Source organism: Pelodiscus sinensis, chromosome 9, assembly GCF_052426305.1.
Source record: "Pelodiscus sinensis isolate ZL-2025 chromosome 9, ASM5242630v1, whole genome shotgun sequence".
Taxonomy (NCBI): Eukaryota; Metazoa; Chordata; order Testudines; family Trionychidae; genus Pelodiscus; species Pelodiscus sinensis.
Genome location: NC_143060.1, coordinates 47,837,191 through 47,850,782, shown reverse-complemented (window position 1 = coordinate 47,850,782; position 13,592 = coordinate 47,837,191). Strand labels below are relative to the sequence as shown.

General features: G+C 35.9%; 1 protein-coding gene across 7 annotated transcripts in view; it reads left to right on the top strand.

Moving 5' to 3' along the window:
• The window catches only part of NEK7 (NIMA related kinase 7), a 127,399-nt gene extending 114,416 nt beyond the window's left edge, over nt 1-12,983 (top strand). For all 7 annotated transcript variants that reach the window (XM_075936690.2, XM_075936685.2, XM_075936687.2 and 4 more), the window contains 2 exons: nt 3,046-3,159; nt 9,702-12,983. In XM_075936690.2, the coding sequence (XP_075792805.1) occupies nt 3,046-3,159; nt 9,702-9,812 (225 nt within the window). In that variant the 3' untranslated portion in view covers nt 9,813-12,983. The remainder of the gene's footprint in view (nt 1-3,045; nt 3,160-9,701) is intronic.
• Nucleotides 12,984-13,592: the final 609 nt, after the last annotated feature.

Below are 13,592 nucleotides of genomic sequence, written 5' to 3'. Positions count from 1 at the left end.
CTTGCAGTTCACACGAATTATTTTGGTATTTTGTATAGTATATTAAATACAGTGTGTGAAGTAGGACTATTTCATTTTTATTTGGGATACTTTGAAGTAATTAAAATAACTTACAATAGATACAGGATAAGTCTTATAGAAATAGCATTTGTATTGCCATCTTTTATAACCAAATTAAATACCTGTTTAAACATTTTTCCTCATGATTTTTAGAATTTCCATATGGCAATAAATTACTACTTGTGGTTTGAAAAGTTTTACCAGGATGATATTTAAATATGACATGTAGAGAACAAAATAGTTGTTCTATTTCCTATATTAAAATGTATCTTTTAATTGTGCTGTATCTAAAAATCTTCTAAAATATATTTCAAGTTATGGACTTTGATATTTGAATATCAGTGCAATTTTCCCAGTAAGCAGATTTCCCCCAATCATATCTATTCAGTTGTTGATTCTATAGCATAAAACAGAAGACCTGGAGACCTAAAAAAAAGGTTTAATAACTGTTGCATGCTACCTTTTCAGTTCTGAAGTTTTCCTTCTTTTATAAGGGGTACCGGTCCACTTTTAGGCTTGTTGCATGCGCTAATTAAATCATTCATCAAAACAAAACAGTTTTAAAGCTAACTAAATCTTGTTGTTCCCTCAGTTACCGTGCTACATGTTTTGTGTATCATTTGCATTTAAAAGTGTTTATTGTGCTAATTTCATAGTTAATATATTTTCTGAAAATTCTCCAGCTTGGGAAAATTCTGGCATATTCATGACCTCTCAATATAGGTCTAATTTATATTCTATTAAACCTCCTCTCAGTTATGTTTTAATTTGATTTAATATTTAAAATATAGGAAATTAGATTAAGGTAATATCACATTGTATTATTTTGTAACCTGTCCTACCAAAAGGTTACTATTTAATAATAAATATTAATACTGCATGGCTACTAAGGTTTTTCAAAGCATGTTTTAGACTCTAAAAATTTGACTTTCAAATATTCCTGAAACCTCAAAAACACTACCACTGCAGTTTTAATTGATATGCAACAAAGTAGACTTTACTAATTAAAATCAAGATGCTGTGCTTTTGCTACATGGACCTTTACATGGAAAAGTAGGTTTTACACATTTCCTTTTATTGTTCAGCGCAGCAATTGCATCCTTATAGGGTTGTAGGTTGGTGGCTTACAGTTCAAAAAAAAAGAGAGCTGCCACCAGCCCCAAAGACAGACAGTGGGCTTTCGTCCCTCAACCACCCTCAGAATACTAATCAGGAAAGTCAGACCCTGGAGGTCAGGGAGCAAGTCAATCATTCTAGCGATCGTCTCAGTGTGGAGGATCAAATTAGCCTGAAAAATTCAGCTGCTGGGAGGAGAGGGCGAGCAGCTGTCAGGGGCAGCAGCGAGATGCACTAATGAACCAGATGAATAGTGCAAAAGCTTGAAAATAAAAACAGGACAGTTGACATTTTTCATCTGTCAAAGCAGGAGATGCATGAAAATATAGTATTCCTTTTTTAACTCCTTAGGGGACATTCAGATTTTTTTTTTAACACTGCAGCATTCAAACAAAAGTACTTTTTAATGAACACCTAGTGCATTTATTTAGAATTTCTGAATGTGTATGGATTTTGCAGTTGTTTTTTCTTTTTTAAGGCTGCATTTTTTTAACATTTATTTTAAAGATAAAATATTCGGAGAGCTATTACACTGTCTCTAGAATTATTTTTCTTGGGTGCAGTCTTATATTTATCTTTGGAAGTGTTTAAAATATAGTATTTTTATTTTAAGTTAATATGAAATTAATATATAAAACTATATTAGGATTTATATAAAATATAAAGAAAATATATCAAATTAATATTTCTAATTTTTCTCGTCATATGTATGGCCTGTAATTTCCGTTATCAACAATGCTTAGGCCATGAAAGAGTTAAAGATATATCTGGAGGACCATAAGACAGATGAGAGCCATTTTCAGCTTGTCCTGTCCCTGCTGAAGCTCACTCAGTAGCACAGCATGGACTAGCGTGTTTCACACACACTCTGCATGTCTGGGGAATGTACACATTGTCCTTCCAAAATCAAACTTATTAGCACATGTAGAAAAGGGTGACTGACTTTGGGGCAGCATTGCGCTCAGAGCAGCTTTCACGTTGCTACGGTTCAAACAGTTAGAAGGTTTTGAACAGAATGCAGAGACTTTAAATGATTTTTTTAAGTTAGTAATCCTGCTAACCACAGTGTTTGCACTTTAAGTGTCAAGTTATAGTACTATCTTAAAATTAAGATTATGTTCACTAATGTCATTTTTAAGTTGCTCATTTCTTTAACTATATTTTCCCCCCAAAAAATGCTTGTTGGTTATTCATGAAAATTGTGCTGATACCTGCAGATTGTGTTTTTCTTTGAAATCTTTAAATTACTGCTACAGGATGTATCTCTAATACATTGCAAGCTGCTTTTTTAATAGAATTCAGGCTACATTTTTTTTGAATATTACTGTCTTTTTTTTCCAAAGTATTTTATGTGAAATAACATTATGTAGCATTTTCTTAATTTTTAAACTGTAATAAGGTATCTAAATAGCATTCCAAAGCAACTACTGCTATCAGATATTTTTAAAGGAAATTGCTCCTTTAAATCATATATTTTTTTCCAATTAAATAGGATATGTAATTGTTTTCAACAGGTCTTGTGAAATAAATGCCATTGTTTTATTTTGTCTTTGGATTGGGAGCATGGGAGACCTTATCCTAATAGCATAAACTTTGTCCAATAATTGAATTTTACTTATGCTAAATTATGGATTATAAACCGTTATAACATCATAAGTGTTGTTATGATCAGTGTTGCATATAAATTAGTCTTTTCGTTAAGTAAGCACACAGGTTTATACTAACCATTTTAGAACTTTTGCATTAGTGCTGTACACAGAGCAGTCATTCAGACGTTGGTATGCAATCTTACCATTGAAATAGATTTTCCAGCAAAATGTTCCTTTTTAAAAAAATCAGTGTGTTTAACTATGTTATTTTCTTAAATAGATGGCTGCACTTCAGAGTCCCTTTTATGGTGACAAAATGAACTTGTACTCTCTGTGTAAGAAGATAGAACAGTGTGACTATCCACCACTTCCTTCAGATCACTATTCAGAAGAAGTAAGTAATTGTCCTTCCCATGAACCAGAACCTCAGTTTATGCAAACTGGCACAATCAGTGGAAATCAATGGAAATATACTAGTTTATCCCATATAAGGATCTGTCTCATGTGTTTACCTGTGGTGTTGGACATGACCAAATGTTAATGTTAATGATGATATTTCTGGTACCGCTTCAAAAATATTGGTGTTTACTGGTTCAGGGAGCATGTTATTTCCTCCTTTATTTCTTTGATCTGTTAATCAATGGTCACTCATTCTCTATATTATGTGGTGAATTTTAAAAAAAAATTGTAAGTATGATCAACACAGTAGTCTTTTTCAGAATACACAGTACATGCTGCAATTTGTAATGGGATTGAACATAAAATTTATATTCTATGCTTCTAAAAGCACAGTTTTATGGGATTATGTGACACAATAACTTGGTGAACTAGTGTTTCTGTAGAGATTTAGATAAAAAATTAATGTAGATTAAATTGCTAGTAAAAACGAGTTTTGGTCCCCACATGATTTCTTATTTATCTCTATTACCACACAGTTGGCACTCTTCAAAGGGGAGTGGCCAATATTTGTAGTAACAGGTGATTTTCAAGTGAAGGTTGCAAAAGCATAGCAAGAATATGCCCCATGATATCTGGCTCAGGGCAGTGCTAATAGTTTTTCACTGGCATCAGTGCACCGGATTTTGTTTTGTATTTAAAAGGCATTAAAAGGGAAAAAAGCAAAAGGAGAGGGTAAAATAAATGCAAATATTTTTTCTAAACCATCAGGAACTGACATGAGAAAATATAAATGTGTATTTGTTAACGTTCTGAAATGCCAATATTGAAATACTTTCCCACTTTGAAATAAATGGGGCAAAGTGATAAAAACGACAAACCAAAGAGTAGGTATTAGCAACTAATTCTAATTTAATTCAGTCTCCATGAATTAAAGATTATGTTGAAAATGCATATAAACACTATATCTGAAATATTTTTAATAAACATGAAGCTTTGTGCTACTTTGCTTAAAGAATGGAATTTGTAATTCTGCATCTTGACTCTATTGTTTTCAGAGATAGGGACTATTAATAAAAGATTGCTGTCCAGTTTTTTTTGTTTTGTCATATTTATGGGAACAATTTTTTTCCTTTGTGAATAAAATTAGACGTCATAAAGGCATTCTAATTTTCTTTTTAAAGGTTGCAATGGTGATCTAGTCTTTATGGAGTTTGTGCAGTATATCTGTGGCTTTCCAATTAATTGTTTTATATTGGCCAGATTTAATTGTTATTTTTGTAGGATACAAATATGGCAGTTCATATTACCAACTTCAGAACTGGAGGTCTAGAAATACAGTAGGGTGTGAACAGTAATGCAGAATGATAGCAAAAATGTCAGGGGCCGTTCTTTGTTGTGTCATTCATGCTGTCTTCCTTTTTCCATGAAGCGCATGAATATTTCACATATCGGCATCCTCATCCTCTATTCTTCTTGACTAATTTTCAGACTGTCTGAATTTGCATTTCACATGGTAGCTGATTAGGAGATGCCGAGTGCAGCAGTGAAGCCTCAGCAGGCGGTTACCATGGTGACCTTCAGCAGGATTTTAATGATGATACCACTAGTGGTTCGTTGAAGTTGGCCTGCCTGCAGGGCTACTTCACTGCAGCTAAGTGTGAAGTTGGATATGCGGATTCTCAGCCAAGGGGCAAATATCAAAGTCTGGCCCAGATAGAAGGTCTTAGAGTGGGAAAGGGAAATAGATTCTACCTTTTACTTACTCTGTATAATTTCCAGTCTTGAAAAGCAATACAAAGCAAAACATGTTGTATTTTCCTCATTACAAAATAAATGTGCTCTCAAACACAGGATAAATCATTTGTTTTTAAAATCATTGGGCAGACTAGTGTTTTGTGACAATCTAAAAGAGCCAGAGCTATGATACCCTTTATGAATACAGGAAATAATTACTTAACAAAAAGAGTGAAATATCTATAAAATAATAAGAGAATGCAACATTACCATGATCTGTTGACACACAAATCTCACCTACTATAAAAACCCCTTTGAAAAATTGGTATGTTTGTGAATGAATTTTTCTTTTAAGCTCTTATCGCAAATGCAAATATTGCATAAATGTGGAATTGCTGAAGAAGAAACAGGCTAAGTATTATATGTCAAATTACAGTTTTGGCCTTTTCTTCTGCAATAGAAAATTTAAAATCTCAGATGTTTATCCAGGTTGGAACTTCATCAATTGAGCAGTAAAGTGAGGAGATTTCTGAACCATTAGTGAAACAAACTCCTGAAGCCCATTTGAATTCCTGATGTTCTTTAATAATTAATTTGATAAAAGAATAATTCATTGTGCCCCAGTCTGTCCATAGACTCAAGTAGGAGTATAAAAACTCTAATTATAAAATGTAAGAAATGTTAAAATACACTTCCCGTACGCTAAGTGTAATTCTGAAATAAAAATGGCATTTAAAATTGAAGTAACTTATCACAGGGCTAATTTTTATTTTAATGAACTGCATCTGTAGTATGAGAGCACAGCTTTGGATAGAAAGTTATCCAAAGATACACATGTTGATAGATTTTCACGTTTGTATCTTTGTCCACAATTCTCATAACGATAAAGCACTGACCAAAAATTGCAGTAAAAGTTGTAACACATTTCCCCAGAAGTAGAATCACACACCAAGATTTTCAAGTGGTTAGTAATTTGGTGTCACAATTTTGGGGTCACCAACTGTTGGGATACTTTTAAAATGTCTGATTGTCTGAAAAAAAGTATGGTCCATTGTGAAAATGGGACAAGCAGAATCATTAGCCTTTGTTAAAATCATGGCTGCAGAATCTAGCACATTGCTTTGTGTGATGGCGAAGAACTTTACATCCTGATTTATATCCTAATTGATGGAGAACTCGTACATCCTCAGTGATGTCTAAGCAACGTTTTAAGCTGAAAAAGAGCCAACAGACCCAGAGTTGCTGTATTCTCTGCTAGTTTTCCTGCCTGCACTGAGAGTGGGCAGCAAGAATTTCTTCTTCTCTGAACAAGAATAATGTTTTCCAATTTAAAACTTGAGTCTTTACCAAAAGTTCAGGTTTTCAGTGCAAAGGTTTTTCCCCGTCATAGTTTTTAGTCTTTTTTTCTGACTTGAGGGACACTTACTTATTTGGTGGCTGACAAACCTGTTAAAGCTAAAGGAAATATGTGCTACTGCTCCCTGTCAGGCTAAGCTCCAGGCTAAAGGCAGTCACTTGTGCTAAGTGCACAGAGGAGGTTAAGAAGCATAATCAGCCAAAGAAGAATGTAATGTGGAGATGCAACAAGAGATCCCTCCAGCTCAGTCACAACCGTGATCTGCCTTTGGTGCAGAGCTTGATGGCCATCCAGTGCCTGACAGGACAACATTGCTATCTCATCAGTATATCCTGTTGACATTAGAATCCTAGAATTTATTCCCTAGGTTTTGGCAATCTCTACCGTTCATCCATAGTTTTGTGAGAACTAGATGGCTTCACGGAGGCTTCCAGTAATTAGTGAAATAGATACTCCTGGCAGTGGAAAAAGAAGCCAGAATCCTGTATCAGGAAGTCTAGCAACAACTTAGTCATCCTTCTTTTTACAAAAGATAGTTGTAACAGTACTTATGTTCCTTTGTTTACGGAATGCCTTAGGGTCATAGCATTTTTCCTGTGCAGGATGAGGAGGAATATTTTGCTTTTTCCGTGATTGGTTATTCAAGGACAACTCCAAGCAAGAGTGTATGTGGCACCATCACAGTATTGGGCACTTATCATAATGGTGCCACAAAGTCCCAGTTTGTTCTCTAAAGTACAGATGGACCCTACTAGACACAGCTCAATTCAGAGCTTTTCTGTCAGAGGACTGGTTCTTACACGTTCTTCATCTGTCAGAAAAGAATCCTGCAGTTAGGAACAAGAATCAAGTTATAGGTACATTATCTTGACCCAAAGAAGTGTTTTTGTGATGTCCATAACGTAGCTTCATATAAGGCAGTCTCAGTGGGCAAACAGTTTATCTCAAGGCACTTGGATTCAGACACTATATTGAAAGAACAGATAAATCCTACATGCACTGACTTACTGGTGGCCCCAGACTACCAGCACATTTCTGGAGGTTCACAATTATCCAAACCTAACTCAGTAGCCACAGGTATATTCTGGCTAGGATGTGAGGGCTACATATAAAGGAGGTTTGCACAAAAGGGAAATAGTCTCTTCAGGAATCCTCCTTACAAACATTTTTTTTAAATGAGGCAATTTTTATATATTAAAAAATTCTAACCATATGAAATTGCAAAAATTAGATAATCAGGACATCACGTTTCATACACTTTTGAAAATACCTACAAACAATTGTGGCTATGAAGGATGGGTATGGCTAAAAAAAATAGCTGATCAGTGGTGCCATTTTGCCTACTGCCACATGAAAGCATTTCAATATGCGTTTCTCATGCCTTTGCATGATCATGATAGTGAAGAAGTCTGAGTTCTTGGTCTTGGCAGAATTTTCTGAAGGCTGTATTTGATGCAGTAATCACAACTGGAGTTTTACTGTAATTGCACTTGAATATATTATATATAAGTACTTTTGATGGTAAGATGCCTTGGAAGATTTGACAAAATGTCAGGGAGGATCACATATTTCTAACTGTGGTAAGGAGATCTAGGAGGGTTTGGCACAGTGGTTAGGAGAAAAATATTGGAAGAATTTTGTATCTGGTAATTGTTGGTAAGTGCTACAGTATTCTAATGAGCAACCTCTAGGGAAGCATGTTACAGGTTGCAGACTGCCATGGAGACTATGCAAAATTTGAAAGATGACAAATTTGCTCCCTCTGAAAGGTCACTAGAATGACTGGATAAATTCGAATGTCAACTAAAATGAATTGGGGAGGGGAGAAGAATCATAACTATTACTCACATTCTAAATAGGAACAGGAAGTACCTAGAAGTTCCAGTAACCCTTTGTCTATGTTCCAGGGCATCTGTTTCTAGACGTGTGATCTCTGGGGGTCTCAGAGGACTCTAGGGTTTGTCATGAACATAATGTGTAGTCTGATTATAGAGAAATTATACAGATAGAGGCATGCTTGTGTATGTGTCTGTCTGGAAGTTGTGTCCATAAAAAGAAAAAAATAGAGCCTAATCGAAAGACCTTTGAAGTGGTGTTGATTTCATGACAAAATTTCTGTGCAGGCAGTCCCCAGGTTACGTACAAGATAGGGACTGTAGGTTTGTTCTTAAGTTGAATCTGTATGTAAGTCAGAACTGGCGTCCAGATTCAGCCGCTGCTGAAACTGATCAGTTTCAACAGTGGCTGAATCTGGACGCCAGTTCTGACTTGCATACAGATTCAACTTAAGAACCCCAAGCATCCCCAAGTCAGCTGCTGCTGAAACTGATCAGCGGCTGATTCCAGGAAGCCCGGGGCAGGGGCTTCCTGAAGTCAGCCACTGGTCATTTTCATCAGCTGCTGACTTGGGGACACCTGGGGCAGAGCAGCTGGGGTGCTGCTGGGTTGGTCCAGTGGCGCCCAGAGCGGCGCTACGGGACCAACCGGCAGCGCCCCAGCTGCTGTACCACAGGCGTCTGGAGCAAAGCCGCGGAGCACGGGGGCAGCGGGACAGCCCAGACGCGCCATGGCTATCCTGCTGCCCTCGGGCTCCGTGGCTTTGTTCTGCTGTGCTCCCCGTCCCCCTGGTCTGCAGACCAGGGGGACGGGGAGCAAAACGGCGGAACACACGGGCAGCGGGACAGCCCAGACGCGCCCTGGCTATCCTGCTGCCCTCGGGCTCCGCAGCTTTGCTGTGCTCTGCTCCCCCTCCCCCTGGTCTGCAGACCAGGGGGAGGGGGAGCAGAGCAGAGCAGAGCAAAGTGGCGGAACACGCGGCCAGCTGACAGCCCAGATGCTGTCAGCTGGCCGTGTGTTCCACCGCTTTGCTCTGCTCTGCTCTGCTCCCCCTCCCTCTGGTCTGCAGACCAGGCGGACGGGGAGCAGAGCACAGCAAAGCCGCGGAGCACGCGGCAAGCTGACAACCCAGACGTGTCTGGGCTGTCCGCTGCCCGCGTGTTCCGCCGCTTTGCTTCCTCTCCCTGGTCTGCTGGAGACCAGAGAGAGGAAGGGCCCCGTTTGTAACTGCGGATCCGACGTAAGTCAGATCCGCGTAACTCGGGGACTGCCTGTATAGATTTAGTCATTACCATGACTCATTTTAAGCATTCTAGAAGATAAGGCCTCAAATAGCATGTGTCATGCTATTGAACTCATGTGATTAGTTAAAAATAGAACTATGTGTATGTGTAAAGTTATTTATCTGTGCACATGATAGGGGCCTAAATCTGCTATCCGTGTTCCCTAAGTAAAATAAAATGTCGTAAAAGTGAAACGGTTACCAATATAAATCTAAATTACCACACTTCTATAATTTCAGCCAGCCTTAAGAACTTGAGAATGCACTATTAACACTTGTGAACTGGAAGTATTTATTGGCTTTCTTATATGTTGTTTTCCTTTTCTAGCTGCGACAATTAGTTAATATATGCATCAGTCCGGATCCAGAGAGGCGACCAGACATAGCTTATGTCTATGATGTAGCGAAACGTATGCAGGCGCACACTGCAAGCAGCTAAATAGACAAAAGATCATGAAGAAAAGAACCAGAAATTTTCAAGTATTTTTGTGCAAATCTTCCTACCCCCTTTTTTTGTCTGTTCCATAAATGTAGTTATTCAGAACTGACTGACTGTGCTTTGAATTGTGAACCAGTTTACACACAAGCGTCATGATATTTTTCGTTTTAACCAATTTATTATTTAAAATACAGGTTTAAATGATAACTATAAAACAGATTTGAGATGTAAAGAATAATATGAAAAATAGTGGTTCTTGAAAGCTTTAAAATAGCGATTTCAAATATATTTTCTTTTTAATAACAAAATTGCATTGATTTGGGAGTCCAGTTCTAAAACATCATAGCACTGCAGTTTTGCACAATATGGATGTTCAGCTTATTACCTTGAAACAAAATTTCTGAATCTTTCTCACTTTTTATTACTTATGGAAGTTATGAATCAAAATAATTAATGAATTTATTTTAATTTTTGCTCTACAAGGGAAATAATTATATGATACATTTATTGTATTTTATAATGAGCTGTAGTTTACCGTTTTGCTTCTCAAGATAAATGAAGATGGAAGCTATCTGATTAGCTGTTTTGCTGAAATGCAGCTGCCAAATGTGAAAACTTTGTTTTTTTGGCAAAATTGTCAGACACTGAAAAAATCTCTGTAGCCTGTCCCATTTCCTTATTTTATTGTGGCTTAAATGAACCCAGAAAATTATTTTTAAGGGTTTTGTCTGATCAGTGTAAACTCTATACCTGCAATTTGATTGGTATGGATTGACCTACTCACCTGTGTTGCACTTCAGTGGGCCTCTGCACAGTCAGATGCTAAAATCCTTGCAGTCTACTCCTGTGGTAAATGGGGTTTTTGTCTGCACACAATTGTATGAAGAGACCTGTTTGAAGAATGAGGGCCAGCTTGCTAAGGATTTCTGTTTGTTGATCTTTGTAGATTTTATTTTTAAATCCTTTAGATGACCGTACACTATTATATTTCGAATTCCTTTTGAAAATACCTTTTAAATCCATAGTTTATTGCACACAGTACATTTGTGCTCTGTAATACAAATCCATGCTTCATAAAATACCTGATTTTATTTTATCTACCTTATATTTTGTTTTATCAACTCTAAAAACATGGTTTTATATGCTGTAAAAGTTACTTTAGTTTTTGTATTTAACGAAAAAAATCATTGCTGTTTATTTGTTTTGTCAGTGTATTTGTTGATTATATCTTAAAATGCTATCATTTTATCATTCTATCATTTTATCTGAGTTCAAAAGTAAGTTCAAAATATATTGGTCACTGTGTATGCATGAATGGTTTATTGGGAAGTGAAAGGAAGTACACACAATATGTTGTACTTGTAAATGTTGATGAAAATTGAGGTCTAATTTCTCAGAATTTCAAGATAATTTTTTAAGCAAACACATAAAGCTGTCAAACCTGGTTCAGTGCTGCAAGGTTGCCAATGAGAATGTTATTGTTACCAGCTTTATTGTTGAGCTGTAGTTAGTTTAAATCTTTTTGATACAAAAGTTCAGGAAAAATAAAAAATTTAGTATTTACGTGTAAATATTGGATCTGTATACATTTAAGTTCACTATCCATTCAACATTTATATGTGTTTTTTCCACATCTCCTTTATTAAACAAGTTTGCATAGATGGTATAATGAACACAGTGCAGCAATAGTTCTGTTTCTTTGATAGGACACTTAATTGGATTGACATAATTCATGAACAATAAGAACCCAGCTACAGAAAATTAGACAAATTTCAAAACACAGAAAAGTTTTTAAATTTTAAGGAACGATGACATCCTATTGAAAACCATTTGTTTTAAAAAAAGCAGTATTTTTTAACAAATCTGGAAAAGATCCTCATCCGCTTGCAAGTGATGTAGCTGCATTGATTTAATTCAGTGGAAAATCTGGGCTTTAATATAGTATCAAAGATACTTTCATTGTAGAATGAATAATTGGTTTTTCATCTATCTTGCATATGTGTACTTACTGTAATGTTTTGCAGCTGCATTGGGACTACTCAGATGAGTACAATTATTCATTTGTAAATGTTGACAGGATCGGGCCCTCATCTAACCTATCTCTGCCTGGCAAACTTTATATTGGGCTTCCATTGAATATATAACTTTAATAGTTTTTAGTTACTATTATGTTCCATAAGATTTGAAATTAAATGGAATAGTTTGTACTAAAACAGGGAGAGTATATTTGCTTGACCACCAGCAATAGCTATTAGTATGCAAAATTATTCATTCAATTCTTTTAATCTATTCTGTTTCCAATAAAATATTTAAGAGAGTTGAGAAAATTGTACACAATTAAATTATTTCTATAAGATACTCTATTTACTTTAACCTCTATTTAGGTCAAATATACAGGTCACTTTTTCCTAAAAAACCTAATATTTGAGGCAAAAAAATATTTCTGGAAGGCTGGATGGTAAGAAAATTATGGCAATAGTTGAGTTAGCAAAAACACCTAAAAACATTGAGGCTTTTTTTGGTATTTGTTTTTTGTTTGTTTTTGTAAAATGATTTAACTTCATGTTGATTAAAATAAGTACTTCAGATTTTATAAGCATTAAAATGAATGGTATGGGGATGATTCAGCTAATCCTTAGCTGATGTAAACAATTACACAATGAAGATGAAAATGCTGGCCAGACTAGTGTCATATTCAAGTTTACAAAGGGTAAATGAAGTTTACCCCTGTTTAAGGGTCATGTTCTGCAACTTATGTAAGTAAAGACTGCAGAGTCCGTCCCTTAGTAAAGTGCCTAACAGGATATGAGAATTATAAATATAGTATTTTTACAACCATTTCTTGAATGCCTTACCATTTTAATAGCTTTTGTTGCAAAACACCATTCTAGTTGGCACATACTCTAGATATTGTTAACCTTTACCAGATATTTATTTTATTGATTGCATTAAATGCTTTTTCCTTTTTAAATGAATGTATTACATTATAATAAAGTGTAATTATTCTCTGCCTTATATTTCAATTGTACTGTTATGTTTTGTCTTCCTTTGTGACATATGGTATTTTCATGTGCTTTGAATGTCTTTGCTGAAAAGTCTGCCTTCGTATTAAACTGCTTTGCTGTAAAATACCCTAATATAAATAAAACATATGAAAATGTACTGTAAAAATCATAGCATTTCCATGATTTCTGGAGCCTTTCTTGTTACAGATAGGTAACATCTAGTAATATACATATCTTGTGAGTAATCTCCTCCTGCCAGTTGTTGATAACAGATTAGTTATTGAATGGTGCAAGAGAAAGTTTTAAAATCTTTAAAACATATCAAAAGTACAGAAAATATTATAGCAGGCATGTTTGTGATTGCACAGATGTAATGGTTTTAAGTGATACTTTTGAAAGAGTATGGTGTTGGTAGAGTGTGTTGTGATTTACAGAACTGGGTTAGTGAGATCTGGAAGTGAATTCAAGAAGACTTACAATTTACTAGCTGAGTTAGAGTGTTCTGTCAGAAAAGCATCTAATCTTGATTTTGAAATTGCCAGTGATGGACAATCCACCAGGATCCTTGGTAAATTGTTCAAATGGTTCTGTACTGACTGTTAAAACTTTACACCAGTAGTCTACAACCTTTTCAAGCATGAGACCACTTTTTGAAGTGCAATCCAAGATCTACCTTGTACCCAAATACCCTTGCCCTTCCTCTTTTGTGCCCCTTCTCTGAGGCTGTGCCCCTGCTCACTCCATCTTTCCTCCTTCCCCATCCTCTCTCACTTTT